This window comes from Boleophthalmus pectinirostris, unplaced genomic scaffold, assembly GCF_026225935.1.
Source record: "Boleophthalmus pectinirostris isolate CB_2022bp ecotype Guang Dong unplaced genomic scaffold, ASM2622593v1 HiC_scaffold_2, whole genome shotgun sequence".
NCBI lineage: Eukaryota > Metazoa > Chordata > Actinopteri > Gobiiformes > Gobiidae > Boleophthalmus > Boleophthalmus pectinirostris.
In genome coordinates this window covers 22078086-22094091 of record NW_026571152.1, presented here as the reverse complement: position 1 = coordinate 22094091, position 16006 = coordinate 22078086, and the positions used below count along the sequence as shown (strand labels likewise).

General features: G+C 38.9%; 1 protein-coding gene across 1 annotated transcript in view; it reads right to left on the bottom strand.

Moving 5' to 3' along the window:
* The window catches only part of LOC110169444 (cGMP-inhibited 3',5'-cyclic phosphodiesterase 3A-like), a 104092-nt gene that overhangs the window by 23757 nt on the left and 64329 nt on the right, over positions 1-16006 (bottom strand). The window contains exon 5 of the mRNA XM_055155874.1: positions 1921-2181. Coding sequence (XP_055011849.1) covers positions 1921-2181 — 261 coding nt within the window. The remainder of the gene's footprint in view (positions 1-1920; positions 2182-16006) is intronic.

Genomic DNA, 16006 nt, shown 5'->3' with positions numbered 1-16006 from the left:
TCCTGATATTGCCTCTAGTCCAGTGGCTTTTAAACCTTTCACATCAAGTACCCTCTGGTTTCATGGATCTATAAGAACACTGTTCTGATTTGAACTGAAAAAACTGTCCCAAAGAGGTTTTAAATCACATTGCTCGTGTTCGGCTGACAGGACACCTACAGCTTTTCCAAAGGTTGGAATTTGTAAGAATTCTTCTCTATTTTTACAATACAAACTTTTTAAATTTATTCTGACAACCTCAAAGAGCCAAAAAGTAAACTTTAGAAGACCTAATCTAGCTGGCTGTAGGTCTACCTCAGCTCTAGCTGTTAGCTCTTAAACTATTACACTTCCAAGCCTCGGTCTAGGAAAATATTTGACTGTTTGAGCACCACCTGATCAACCAGGTTTAAAATGGGAGTATATTAGGTGTAAAATTGGGCTGAACCAGCAATTATCACAGTTCTAGATATAAAGAATTTACCCAAAGGAGGGCATACATGTGGATGCCATTTACTCTAAATGAAGCTAACACTAGCAGAGTACTGCGGAGGAGTCTGTGGACCCTCAGGCAGATTTCACTTACCACAGTGGTACCTGTATCTATGTTTGAGAAACACTACTCAAGACAAATTCTTTGTAATGGTACATCCTCTTAAACAGCAATAACCAGACAAATATTAACAATACTTTTCACATGTTAGGCAGTGAGACAGGCGTAATAGGCCCAGCAGACTGACCACTCCTTGGACAGTTTATTTAAGCTTCTCTTTCAAAGTCCCGACCGTGTACAAATACACCTGTCAGACATGTCATTTACTTAAAGGCCATGGACAGGCTTCTCTCAAATCCACAGAGGACCTTCTCCCAACTGAAGTGTCAGGCTAATTGGATCCATACAGGGACACAGCTCATATTTGTGTTCCTCCTTCAGATAGGGCACCATTTTGAGTGCGTCCCGTCTGCACATACACTCTGGTGGAGCACATCTGTCTTGTTGACACAGCTGCATGGGGCTATGAAAGAGAGGACAGGGCAGCAGGCAGTAGTCGCGTTCTATTTTTCTTCGTTCAGCGTTAGGAAAATACAGGCCTTCTTCAGAGGATGCTAAAAGCTTAGAGAGCAGGAAGCAGTCATTAGCCCAAACATGGCCTAAAAGATTAACATGTGTGTGTAAGCCCATGGAGTATAAATCGTTTGGCTCTGGATAAGTGGACGATACACGGCTCTATCTGTGCTTTCACTGGACCATTCTTGTGAGTTAGCATCCAGTTCTTGGCGTACTGAAGTGATTTGCAGTTATCATATCTCTGCAATGTTCAAATGGCAAAGTTATAGCCAAGTGGTTTTCATTGTTGCCTTACAGAAAACATGTCCATAATGGGAGTTTGCATGTTCTTTTGTTTCCAGACGAGTATTCTTGCATTACATTAAATACATGCTGCCAGTTCATTTAACTATAGAAACTGTGGACAGTATGCAGGCTCATTTGTGAGTGCTGAATTCCACTTTGTATTTTAAAAACAATGGCAATGGATCCATTTTTAGAATTTGAAATATCAGATAACCCAGTAATTAGATTTGATTTTGATTTGTGTTTCCATATACAAAATAATCAAAAGCAAATATTTTTGTCTTTGCTACTTTTTAAAACCTGCTGTGTGAAAAATCTGAGAGAAATAAGATTACTCACTAATCTGATCACTAATCTAATTCTAGAAATCAGATAATGATAAAATCTTTGGTGTGGATGTAAATACGGCCAACGTTATGGACACTAGAAGCTCTTCAAATGGATTCAGTGGTAGAAGCCAACCTAGACTCAACCTTCACCTGTTCCCAATTGGCCTACAAACCTTTCTTAGATAACATTTACCAGTGTTTTTTTTGTTGAAATCCTGAACAATTCTCCTTTCTCTTACAGTATATTATGTTGCATACCTTGTGTATGGAGGTCTTCTCACCCTTCTCGGGCACATCCTCTGAGTCAGAGCAGGTGTAGGCGTCGCTGGGGTTGAGCAGGGGTGCAGGGCGTGGCCGGTGCAGCGGTTGGAAGGTGAGTTGGGTGGTTAGCAAGTTGCTAACAGCTTTCAGAGACGTGCAGGTGTTTGGGGGCAGAGAAGGGTCTGCTAACAGATCTGTGATGAGTCCATGAGCTTCTCCCATCACCGCAATGTCCACCATGACAGTGGTGCCTGATGACTGTAGACAGAGAGAGAAAGAGAAGGAGATAAGTAAGTGACTGCAATCATAATTAGTTAAATGTTTTGCAGCAGTCCAAAGTTATTTTTCACTTTCCTTACACATCCTAGCATTCTAATTATTCACCACATTGAGTTTACAAGCACTTTCATAATTTCAGAGGCCAGAGTATAGTTTTGCTTGTCAAGCTTACAGTATACTTCCTGATTTATTTGCACAAATAATGCCAAGTTACTTTTTTTCATTCACAAAATGATATACTAATACAATCTTTTCCTGGATCATTCAGTTTATTACAAATTACAATCACATCAATGTAGACCTGAACTGAATGAAACCTGTGAAATGTGATAAAACAGAAATTGCAATCTGGCAAATAAATTCTAATATGATTTTTTTTTTTTTTAGCAACACCCAGTACTTCAATGAAAACCCTATTACACATCACAACAACATCTCGTGCCAGACTCCATTCAGGCAGCATGTGGTACTGGGCCTTAATGAATGGGCTCATTAGCAACATGTCTCCGGCAGACTTTGACCTCTGACCTCCTGACCCCTGACCCTCGGACCCACAGCTACCGTGTGTTTAGTGCCGTCTGCTCTGAGGTTTGAAGGAGCGTGTGTGAGAGCGGCTCATGTTTTCGCATAACCTGCTCTTAATCACTGCAGCCCAAAGCTTTTCACACCAGGCACATGTCAATATTTGGCTTTCCAAGTCCCATCTGTAATGAACTGAATGATCAACTTTCTGAATTTATGAGCCCAATGTAACTAAACAAGATCAACAGTAGGATTCAGGACTATAAGACTATATAGGACTATGAGGCCTACAGCTGAAATTAACCAGAACTAAACCAGGTCTAATGCACAACTTAATTGACCAAATCAGGACTCTAGACTCAAGAATCTAATGGCAATAAATGTTGCTGAATGTTGGTCCATGTTGAGCTCCACTCGTTTTAAATGCAGAATAAACTTAAAACATAGTCTTCCTTACATCATACCTTTGGAATAAAATGGACAGTGTATGTAAAATATAAAAACATATTCCTTAATGCAATATGATAAATGGAAACTGGCCATATACATATAAACTAAGCTTAATCTAGACCTCAAGATAGAAGTACCAGGAGCTGTACCATAGTTTGGCAACCACTGCCAGGATAAAAGTACCTGCTAATTTATAACAGGGGTTAGCCTGAGCAGCCAGTCTGTTTATCAAACACACTCACACTGCTCATACTCTGCCCTAAGAATGTTATCTGATTAGTTTTCTCCTCCATCCACGTCTCCCTGACAGCTCTGCCAGCTCGGAGAATGATGCTGTTTACACTGGCCTGTGGTGGCTTTCACTGCTCTCCACACAAGGGACCAGTAAGACCAGCACTTTTGTGTTTCCTGATCAAAGGAAAAATCTGCAGATTAGACTGGGAAATGTACTGAAAAAATAAATAAATAAAATAAATAAATACAATATTTTCCCCTGTAACTGCTGTTATAGAGGGATTATCAGACTATGTTACTTCAGGCTCTACTGTCCGGTTTGGTATCATGTGAGTGGCAGCGGGGCTAGTTGTGTTGATCAGGTATGAGTGGATGTCCGGCTATTGAAGTTTGAGCCATTTCTTCTCATCATTTACGCACTCACCTGCATTTAACACATACGGGTTATTAAGTCGTATCCCACTCACAAATGTTAATTTAGCATCATAACTTATTTTATCACATGTTGATAAACTTTTTTAATGTGCCGACAAAAGTACTAGCTAGAGTTGCAACTTCATGTTAACTACACAACCAGCAGCGCTTTCTGCACTCAGGCTGCGCGGGTATTCACTGTGCTGATGAACAAATAATCCATCTATAGGAGTTGTCAAAAAATCGATTCCCAGATACTAATTGATATAAACATTAGAAATGGGACAAAGTTGAACTCTTTCTGTATTGTTTGAAAATGCTCTTGATGCTCTTTTTTATTATCACTGAGGTATCAAGATTGTTATTGGGTATCAAGACTTTAACATAGTATCAATATCAAGTTCGAAATGTTAGTATTAATACTTTGCAGTGACATCACCCTGGGGCTGTTCTCCATGGAAGTCTATGGTGGAATGTTCAGGAATTACCATGGTGACACAATGCAAACATTAACAAACACTGCCAAAAATGTTTATAAATGAAAACTGAAAAAAAAAAAAAAAAAAACACACACACACACACACACAAAATGGACTTAACCAACACATTTTCAAGAGCTTGCAATCAGCATTCATGATCCTGTTTAGGTGATTTTCAACAAAAAGGTTGAGACAAAAAAATAAATAAATAAACGCTAGCTAGTTTGTGATTGTAATATTGACGGGACTTAACATGAAATCAGCTCACCGGTTGTCCCAACTACATCAGCTCTTTCTAGTCAGATGGAGTCAAATTAAAGGTCAGATTAAAGTCAAACTTGAGTAACAGAGCTACAGACAGAGAAGTGCCTACAGTTAGCTTCACACCCCCCGGGAATGTTGATAAAATAAGCTGCAGGGTATCACTGGCACTACTTGTTAGGCAGCTCTTTGCATAATTGAAATATCAAGTAGATCTCCTGTAGTAAAAATAAAACAAAACAAGTATTTAGTTATATTTTTCAAATTTTGTGGTTGATTACACAGTCCATTCACATCAGACACAGAAATAAGTGGAGTAACTATTTTCTGATAAGTTGCCATGATATCATCTAAATATTGTCAGCGGAATTGATGTATTATTTTTACATTCGCATTTTAGAATACGCACAATTTGGAAAAACAAAAGAACCTATTTTGCGAGACAATCTACCAACCATAACTTTACGCACAGGAGAACAGGTATTGATAAGTATGAAAGATGATCCGCAGTGGGACAGCCTAATCTCTTTAAAAGACTTCCTGATGGAGTCCCCCTCATTTCCTCTACACTGTTGACCTCTTCCTCTTTGTGTTCATGTATGCCTCACTAATGCATGCTGGGATGTAAACACATGCTCTGCAGCTCATTTACAACCTGATGTAGTGGACTGGACAGGCTCAAGCTGAGAGATATGTGGGACATCTGGACAGACTTCAACTCCTTACTCTTGGATGTAATCTTCAGTACACATTATATGATACAGGAAGCAGGTTTGACAATGGAAATAAGTTAAAGGTCTTATATTATACAAAAGTGACTCTTGTGAGCTTTTAGTCATGTTAAAATGGTGTTATCTCCCCACAGTCAGACCTGGAGTTGTGTTTTGTTTCATTCACACATGTTTGAGTAAGCCTTTATTATTAGTCTATCTATGTCTCCAGTTCAAAATGCTGGGTGGAACAAAATGTTTTCAATTTGAAGAACAACTCCAGGCATGTTTTTGATGAGGAAACAAGATTATAACATCAGAAAAGAGCGTAATATGGGTCCCATAGTATCATATTTGTCATAAGTTTGTACAATGTAGGATAGAGTGAATTATGAGTAAACCTAACACGTTGGCACCTATATACTTATACCTACATACACAAATATGACAGAACATGCAAATTCATACAGAAAGGCCAAAAATCTGGGACCTAACCTCTATGTCACAGTACTTGGTTGTGGTAATAATAGTGATAAAACCTGCACTGGATTGTGTGAGCTCTATACAGTCCAGTACCATCTTTGAGGAATCTTTTTTTTTTTTTTTATCATTTTTGGGCCCTAAGTTTCACCACATCAGGTCTATGTCAGGAAATTTTTAAAAGAAAAACTAGAACACACTTCAGTCAAATCAGGCGCTAATTTGTAGCATGTGTTTTTCAAATATTGAAGCCATCCCCTCTCATAAATTCTCTTAAAGTTCTGTACAAATATAGAACTTCTTCCATCTGTGTCTCGATTCTATTTTTCTCCTTTTTTTGACATGAACTGACCACGCGTTTCTCTGATTTCTCTGTTAATCTGTCAATAATGCCCTCTGGAAACAAGGAGACAAGATACAGTGCCAGATTCACATGTATTTGTCAAAGTAGTATTGTCAAAGTGTGTGGTTTTGGCTGGCCTGGCAACAACTAGGACTACTCAAAACCAGGACTAGTCAAAACATTTTTATTACCAACAGATGTGACGAAACAGTACTAACAACTTTCTGCCTATAACTTATACTTCTCAGAAAACTATCATAACGGAGTAAGAAAAATATGTCTCTTCAAATTATGTAGTAATCATGCATTTCAAAAGTGAAGCAATACATTTTCAAGTAGCAGATATGGTGTACTCCAAGACTGCATAGAGACATGTATCCATAAAATGCCCTTTAAAGGAAAAGCTAACCATGTTAAATATTCTTGTCATACATAGTGTATCTCATTGTCCAAAAACAATGGCCATACTTTTTAACCATTTACCTTTTCAGATATTATGATGCACAGTTGGAGGGTGAAGTGTTTTGCTAATGCATTAGAAAAGAACAGAATGAAACCACAGACCTGAGAAGTAGTGAGTGAACCTTATATCATGTATTAAGCCATGTTATAACGCTGTTACCTCCTCAAAAAGATACCTAGATTTTATGTTTAGTTTCATTCACACATTTTTGAGTAATACTGCATTATTAGTCTACATTTCTAAAGCTCAAAATGTGCTGTTCCACCTTGTGATGTTATGAAGTGGTAGTTTTCAAGTCAACAGCTATAACTTTCAACTTTTATTTAATAGCGAAGGGCAATCCCAGGGCTGAATTCGCCAAAATGATTCTAGTGACGGTGTTTTAAAACACTTTTCTGTTTTATGTTTGCAAACAGAAATTTAAATGAAGATGAGTCATGTATTTCAGATAAGATTAAAGCTAAAGAAATGTGCTCTGTAAAATATGTAAAACATTGAACTCTTTCTTTGATTTATAAGGGTTTTTGGTATAGTATCGTATAAACTTTGTGTTGAATAGTGTCCGTGTCCCTATTTGTGGCGGTGGTGATTGTTTAGTTTCAGTAAGGACAGTCCAAAATACCAAACTAAACAATTAAATCCACATGTGAATCCATGAACTGGAATCAGAAATGTTTTATCAAGACACGCCTGGCGATATCTTGTCCAGTTAAGGCCAAACTGATCAAGGCTGTGTCCCAGCAGCACTGAAGAATGGGTCAAATACATCTACCTACTGACGATAAGTTGTTAGTGTACCCTAACCTTAACACCTCAAGCGCACTAGTGTTCCCGAGCGCACTAGTCAGGGGCGTAGCATTCGGCGGCAAAGCGGGGCCCATAACAGTTTGGGGGGCCCATCGTGGCCCACCGCGGCCCACTGTTTTGCCTGTCCCCGTAGATAGTTAGAGTCACTAATTGGGCACCAAGACCTCTTCAAAACCCACTGTAATTATTTGTCATAGTAACACACGCTCATAGTTTTCCTGTCTGACTCCTAGCCACAATAAACAGTTTTTGCGACTGCTAACAAGCTAGCGCACACACTTAGCCGTGCGTGCATGATGTGTTATGACACTTCTCTGAGAATAACAAGAGCTAACGTGATCAATGCTCATAGCGGCCGTGTGAATGCAGCCTGAACACTGAGTCAATAGACATGTCATAGATTAACACAGAGTAGAGTTCATGTAAACGCTGTGTGAGCCAGGCCAAACAAAGAGGCCTTCAGCCGAACACTGAGGAGCTGTTCACACACATATGCCCCCTATATGTGGCTCCGAACAGGTGGATGTGTTATGCACCACTCATTAGAATGTACTTACTTTATACCATGTCACAGTATATACTTAAGACCATTTTTTAATTAGAGTAAATGTATTTTTCTCTTCTAACAGTAAACAAGTTGCATTACAATAAGGAAAAATCCTGCGTGTAAATGTTTTGGTTGAGGTCTTGCACAAAAGTTGTCTGGCAAACCTAGAATGATCTGTGTGTTTTTTATACAGTGATCTCAGGCCCTTTGTCACGTCTCCAGTGAGAACCAAACACAATCGTGTAATCAGTGACGCATGTGAAACAAAAAAGCTCAATGGCCACCTATCATTTACAAAGAAAATACAACTTCTCTCACCTCAGATTAACACGGTTTAGCACTTTGCTCATTGATTTTGCAGAAAGAGGCTATGTTTTTTAGTCCCTTGTGATATTTTTTTTCCTTCCTTGTAAGCAGACATATTTGGTTTGACGGGGATGGACCACGCCGATTGGCCAATCCAACCAGCCAATCAAGCCCATCTGAACTTGGGGAGATTTACATGCGTCTAGACCAGTGCTTCTCAAATAGTGGGGGGGCGCGAGGCTCCGTCAAGGGGGGCGCGTTTGACCTCGGGGAGCATGCTTTTTTATTTTTTTATTTTGATTTTTTTTACTGTCTTAAGGGCCGTTCACACCAAAGCGTCAAAAAACGCCTTGACGCCTCTATTTGGACGCCTTTGCATTTGAGTTTAGACGCCCCCGACGCGCATCTTTGACGCCGTGGACGAACGGGACAAAAATACTTGACGCGCGTCCGTTGCCCTGGAAACAAGAGCCCGGTCCCGCTCTTTTCCCGAAACAATGTCAGACCAGACTGAGAGAGTGTTTTTATGACATAAAACATCAGCGGAGGAGATCGGGTCGACGACTGGGGTGTATATATATTTCTACTCCGCTAATGACACTGGATCAGTCCCGGTCTAGTCCTGGTCTAATCACGGTCTAGTCCCGGTCTAGTCCTGGTCTAATCACGTCTAGTCCCGGTCTGGTCTAGTCCCGGTCTGTCTAATCACGGTCTAGTCCCGGTCTGGTCCCGGTCTAGTCCCGGTCTAGTCCTGGTCTAATCACGGTCTAGTCCCGGTCTAGTCCCGGTCTAGTCCTTGTTAGTCTCTAGTCTCGTCTAGTCTCGGTCTAGTCTCGGTCTAGTCCTGGTTTGGTCCTGGTCCGGTCCTGGTGTATTCCTCGCGATCGGCTCGGTGATTGTGGCGTATATATTTATTCTCCGTTCATGTTTGTGGTTCTCGTTCTGGTTCTCGGGTCTTTCTTCCTGATAATAACGTCGCTGCGTCTCTGGATACTCGTCCCTGATTGGTTGACGCGGCGCGTCTGACGCGAAAAGTTCAGCATTTTCAACTTCTTGACGCTGAAGACGCGCTGCGCTGACGCCAGATTCGCGCCGCGCTGACGCCGAAAACGCGCCGCAAAAACGCAGGACGCTCTAGTCGCGCGTCCACATAGACTTTACATAGAAAGTGGACGCTTTGACGCTTTGGTCTGAACGGGCCTTTAGAATAAAGTGCAATTGCACTTCCACTACATTAGGGGGCAGTGGCGCTCTCATTGGCAGAGTGTGCGCAGGGAGCATTCGCTCGGTGGTGTAGGAGTTTTGTTTGCACTGAGCATGCGCGCTTTGCACACAGCACAGTTTGAGTATGAAGTGTAGACACGAAGTGTAACAGACCCTCAAGTGACACCATGAAAAAATATTTAACAGGGATGAGAAGACAGGCGGAGAGAGACGGAGATAAAGAGACAAACGAAAATCTCCCGAAAGCTAAGACGAGGAAATATGACGAAGCGTATGTAGCGCTTGGCTTCACTGTGACTACGGTGGGAGACGAGGAAAGACCGGTGTGCTTACTGTGTCTAAAAATGTTGGCAGCCGACAGCATGAAGCCCAATAAATTTAGGCGTCACTTAAATACATTACACCCCAATCACTCTGATAAGCGCGAGCTGTTTTATTCGTCCTAGGGGGGGCATGACAGAAAATAATTGAGAAGCACTGGTCTAGACTCACATCTTCATGAAGTATTGAACCAAGCACAAAACATGAATGGACAGTATAAATCAGAGGTAGGGAAATGCAAGTTGTGACTTGGATTCGAGTCAGACTTGAGTCACTATTTTTGGGACTTCAGATTTGACTTGATAAAATGGACTAAGACTTGGGACTCGACTTGGGACTTGACTCAGACTTGAGGCCTGTGACTTGAGAAGACTTGAGAAGCACTTTTAAATCTGAATTCTTTCTATCCTGACTGTAATGATTCACTCTAAGATCTTGTCAAGACTTTTAAAAAGGACAAAATAGCATTTCTACAACTCTTATATACTCTATAAATACTCATATATATATATATACTATGACTTTAGTACAAGTAGGCAAGGCAAGTTCAAGTACAAGTATAATTTATCTTAAAAGTCATAGAAATTCCAGAAATCTACACTATATTTGGTACTTTGATTTAAAAACTTGAAATGACTTGAAGCTCAAAGCAGATGACTTGGACTTGATTTGGACTTATGGGACAGTGACTCGAGACTCGACTTGGACTTGCCTGTCTTGGGACCTGACTCAGACTTGAGGTCAACGGTCATCGACTTGGTTCCACCTCTTGTACAAATATAGATTCCATCTCTGTTAAAGCCACAGCTTAAACTCCACTGCATCGTCTTAGAAAACATAATAGCTGATGATTTATTATTTATTTATTTATTTGATTTATCCTTCAATATGATCTTTTTTTAACAGGCCTATGGAGCAGCCTCTTCATACTATCGTCTGTATGTCATGTCAGTCATGTCCCTCTTTCCTCATGTGGTGCTACTGTGGTTTCTTCATTTTTCCCATAGCTGTTCCCCTGGTCCTGAAAGAGTGTCTGAGGACATGAGGATGTTGTTTTGTGTAGTCTGATGCAATATCTGTTTGCCTGAATCAGTATGTGAACCCCTCTGAGGCAACTGCCATCATGATAATAAATGTTATCTACAAATGTTACAGACGGCTTATTAAAAAGCATTTGAGTTCTATCACGTCTGAAACAGTGAACAGAGTACTTTAAATATTTTTATGTATCAAAAAAGTATGTATGATTTTACTTAGAGTTACATAAGCAGACCGATTCGATATTTTACTTAGAGTTACATAAGCAGAACAGATTGATATTTGGTCGTGTATTTGTTTAAAGTGCATTATGTAACTTTTCTGGTGGAAAACAGAAAACAAATAACACCATATAAAATTACAGTTCAGATCTATGGAGAGGCGAGCCTGCTCACAGAAAGAATGCATAATTTTCTAGGTATTTCTGAGCAATAAAAACACCTGTAATTGAATAAATGTAAGGTAAGTTTAATGCCATATTATGGAAAACTCCAGGCAAATCAATAATATCTGCATGGGGACAAGCAAATAGAGGACAAGCCGCTAGAAAAGTTACACAGTGGACCTTTAATGTTCCGTTACGTGACATTTAGGTCCATAAAATATTACACTTATGCATCTGTCTCTTTAAAGTACCTTTATTAGGCTAAATTGATTCTTGTGAGCTTTAAGCCATGTTATAATTTATTTTCTCAGCCTAAATAAGCACGTATGTTTTTGATGAGGAAGCAACATTATAACATAGATCAGAAAATAGCATAATATGGGCCTTTTAATAATAATAATACAAATTTGGAGTCACAAACTGGTCTAAACAAGATCGCTAAAAACGCTGTTACATCTTGGGGCTTTCTCAAATTGTGCAATGTGGAAAATCTATTTGAAAGAAAACTACCCCAAAAAGTATGAAAACGCCCCAGAGGATTTACTGGAGAGAGAGTTATTTGATAGTCTTCGTAAACACTTTTTGATAATATAAGCAATAGGAGCTACATGTGGCGTGTGTGAGTTGACAGCCAGAAATAAGCTGAGTGAGAAGAATGGAGAGAACACATCCAAAGTGTGCAATATATTTCACTAATTTGACTTGATTGACGCAGCAGGCTTGAAAAATCATTACGCGGTAGTTTTGTGTTTCTGCAGTGAGTTTAAGGAAAGGGGATCAGGGGGAGTGCAGCCAGGGAGCTCAAGTTTATAATTCTACAAAATATGTGTTGACCCCATTTTACTCTGCATTCTTAAAACAAAAGATGCAGGTGGGGGGAGAAAACATTATTTGGTTTGGTTTGTACCTGTTTTCTTCAGATAAGTGGCAGATTGAGGAAGGAAAGTTGAGAAGAAAAGTATACATTTATCTAAAGATACATCTCTTCTATGGAGATGTTATAGCTGTGTTTGGAATCCTGAACAGTATGGCATTAAATTTATCCATCTTGTATTTATTTCATTAGGGTTTTATTACTCAAAAGTACCTTGAAAAACCTGCATTCTTACCAGGGCTGGGTATCATTAAGAAGTTGCCGATACGATACATTCCTCGATACGTAGGCCACGATACGATACATATCTCGATACAGTGCACTTTCGATTCGATATGATATATTTCAAATCGATTCAATACGGTTCAGTAAGAATAATGGTAAAATAATGACCATGATACTAAAAGTCTTGTTAAACCATTTCTTTTGCAAAGTTCATATGAAACACAAACATTTTAATCATCAAAACAGTGAAAATGTCAAATGTGTTGCATAAATTACTTTCTTTTCACTGAACAAGCAACAAAACTGTAGCACTGTAACAAAACAATTTAGTAAAATATAAAATAAAATATACTAAAGAATACTCTTGGCGATATATATCGATAAAGTAGCTCTCAATATCGATATGTATCATCACATTAAACAATACGATATATATGAATATTTTGAAATTTTTGCACACCCCTAATTCTTATTGTGACTGAGTTACCCTCTCCACAGATTTGACCAGTAAATTGGCCTGATGTAACTGCCTGCTTTCTCCAGATTAAAGCCCTACTGTGGAACATTCCAGGCGGTCTTCATAGAAACAAGCAGTTGGCATACCCTACTGAGAAGTTACGCAGTGCACCTGTATACCTCCATCTAACAAACTAAAGGTGTTTTGTTTTGCCTAACCATAACTATTGTGCAATTCAGACAGGTTTGAGCCATTGTTAATAATAACGTTGCTAGGTAACAGTTATGGAGTTACATCTACAGATGTCATATCTGCTCTCCATGTAAAATAAACTTCTTGAAAATAAATTTAAAGCAGCACAGGGCAAAAAAAAAAAAGAAAGAAAAATGCAGTTTAGCATCTAACCAGAAGTGGAATGAAGCAAAAAACTGAAGTATTTTTAGATCTAGATCACTGCAGTAATACTTTAGAGAAATCCCAGATCAGGAATAAAAAAACAAGAATCATTTCAACTGGCATGTCCTGGAAAAAAAAAAGTCCTAGTTTCCGAAAGTGTAATCTCTTTGGCACAGGTAGCAGAACATGGACAGTAAAAGCATCCCTCTAGTGTAAGATGAATATTATGATGCTGTGAAATAAATAAGATCTGACAAAATGATGTAAATGTTAAGCGTGGGTTCACAGTGGACTCCAAACATGAGCTGAACACAGATTGGTCATGAGCGCTGCAGAAGGGGCTCACACTGTGTAAAAATGGCATGTCTATAAATACAACCCAATCTAAATGTCAGATGTCTTCTAAGAAAAGGCTCCGTGGTAAGGTGGTTTATCTCTTCTCACAAATGTATGAATAAAATGTTACATAGACAAGATTACTGAGATAAAGGAACAAAGTTATTTTTTTTAGTCAAGACAATACATTTAAAGCAGCAGCTATACTGTGGAATATTACAGGCAAAGAAAGAACATTTCCATGGCAACAAGCAGGCCCACTCAGAGTGAGGATGCATGTTTATCTATGTTATCTATGTCTATTTCTTGTCTATTTTTGGCTGGAAGTTTACACAGTGGGAGTTAAAGTAAAGTAAAGTAAAGACACCTACTTTTTTTTTTTTTTTTTTTTTGCTTAAATGCAGTACTTTACTACTTTTACTTTGTTACATTCCAGCACTGGCATGGGCCAAACTAAAGTATCCACAGGTCTAGAGGAGATGCCAACATAAGCCCAGGCTTCTTGCATGTCTTGTCAGCCTGGGGATTATTACAGGATTCCACTGACGAATGCACAGCCCAAATGTAAATAAACTAAAGCTGACTGACCACTGGGGTCTAATGGAGGCTTAATCAATCACATATATAGGTCAGGTATTCAGATATTCACTACATAAGGCTACTTGTAGAGAAATTCTTTTAAAAAATTGAAATATTACAGGAATAACTGGTTAAAAATGTTGCTGTTGGAGCTTTTTTTCCAGTGAAGAAAAACCTGCTTCTCTCCATGGAAATGTTATTGCTTTGCCGATAATGTTCCACAGTATAGATTAAACCTGTCTCTTACAAGGGAGACAAGAAGGTTACAGCACTACGCTACATTACAGTCTAGATCTGTGGAGAGTCGCCCCTGTTCACAGAAGGAATTTTTGTATTTTTGAGCAATAGAAACAAACATAATGAATCAATGCTAGATGGATGGTAGATGTTTAATATCATACCATGGAACATTCCAGGGAAACCAAAAACATCTCCACGGATACAAGCAGGTAGCAGATCTTCCACCAGAAAAGTTGCATCTTTAAGTAAAAAAAAAAAAAGGGTATTTCTTCCACCACTGGCCCATGTTAACATTTAGAAGAGCTGCTATCCCTTCTGTAAGCTCAGACACCTCCTCTCCTCCCTACTCTTCTTCTGACAACATTTTTACGAACATGGACACATTAGCTGACCTATTTTCCAAAAGCGCATTTTTCTTCGCTCCCGTCCCATTCCAAAGCTGAGCCCTGGATGTTTTAGCTTAGCGATTGACAGTAAATTTAAGTATGGAAAGAGCTATTTCAATATTTGCATTTGACTTGGAAACACATTGGTTTTGGAGCATTAACGGGCTGGGAGATTAGCAAAGAAAAGGGCAATTGTAAGTAGAGGTTAGACGACAAAAAGTAGGTGAAAAAGAAAAGCTGAGCTCTTGTAAGCTTGTAGATTTTTTAAGCTGCACGGTGTAACATTTTACTGTAATAAGAACAACCTCAAATGCAGTGGTGGAACAAGTATTCAGTTTTGTTACTTAAGTAAAAGTAAAAGTATCACATGAAAAAAAATCTACTTAAGTTCAAGTATTAATTAAAGGACCTGTACTTACAGAGTAAAAAGAATTTTGCAGTGTTCTAATAAAGCTTCAAATATATAGAATTTGGAAAAAGTTTTTTTCCAACACAATTAAATTATATATATATTTTTTGTTTTTATTTGAATATTTTTGTTTGTTCAGACTATGAACATGTCAAAAACACCCCTCTCAGCTCATCTCTCATACAATAATAACAAAAAAAAAAACATTTCAGAAAAGAAGAGAAGAAATTGCGTAACTGGAATGTTAAATTGTTTCTCAACCATAATCCAAATTTCCACTAATCCCAGAGTAAAGTACACCTCTTAGCCTCCTTGATTTCTTACACAGTATCATTTGTGAAGCTGTCAGTGAACCAGCAGCATGTATTTTTATGTATTCTTTCAGAGGAAATCCTTTTGATAGCAGAGTAGTGCACAGTACAAATGAATGGTATTGTTAAGTTTACCAGCATCGATACATCAGCTCCTATACAGACCGCCCCAATCTTCCCACTATAGAACAGTACTCACAACAAATACTCGTAAGTACAGGTAAGTAGAAGTATCACTTGGCAATAGCATCTGAGGTGGTTCAAAAATGTGTGTTTTCACCTAACCTCTAGCCCCTCCCACAGGCTATACTGGCAGCTGGTGTTAGAGTGAATCTCAAAAATGACACACAAACTACCAATTACCTCAAACTGCTATGTCAATATTATGCAGTATTGTCCTGTAAACATGATTTTGAACACCATTTGAACCATAAAAAAGCAACGTGACCTGTCTGTTAAGTGGCAGTTGAATGCAATTTGAAGCCATAAATGCTCAAAATGAGTCTATGATCTAATAGTCTGGACAATCATTTATGGACTTAAAACTGTGCAGGATTTCTACCTGTGATGAAGCAATTCAAGTAAATTTGAAATGGAGTGATTTCTG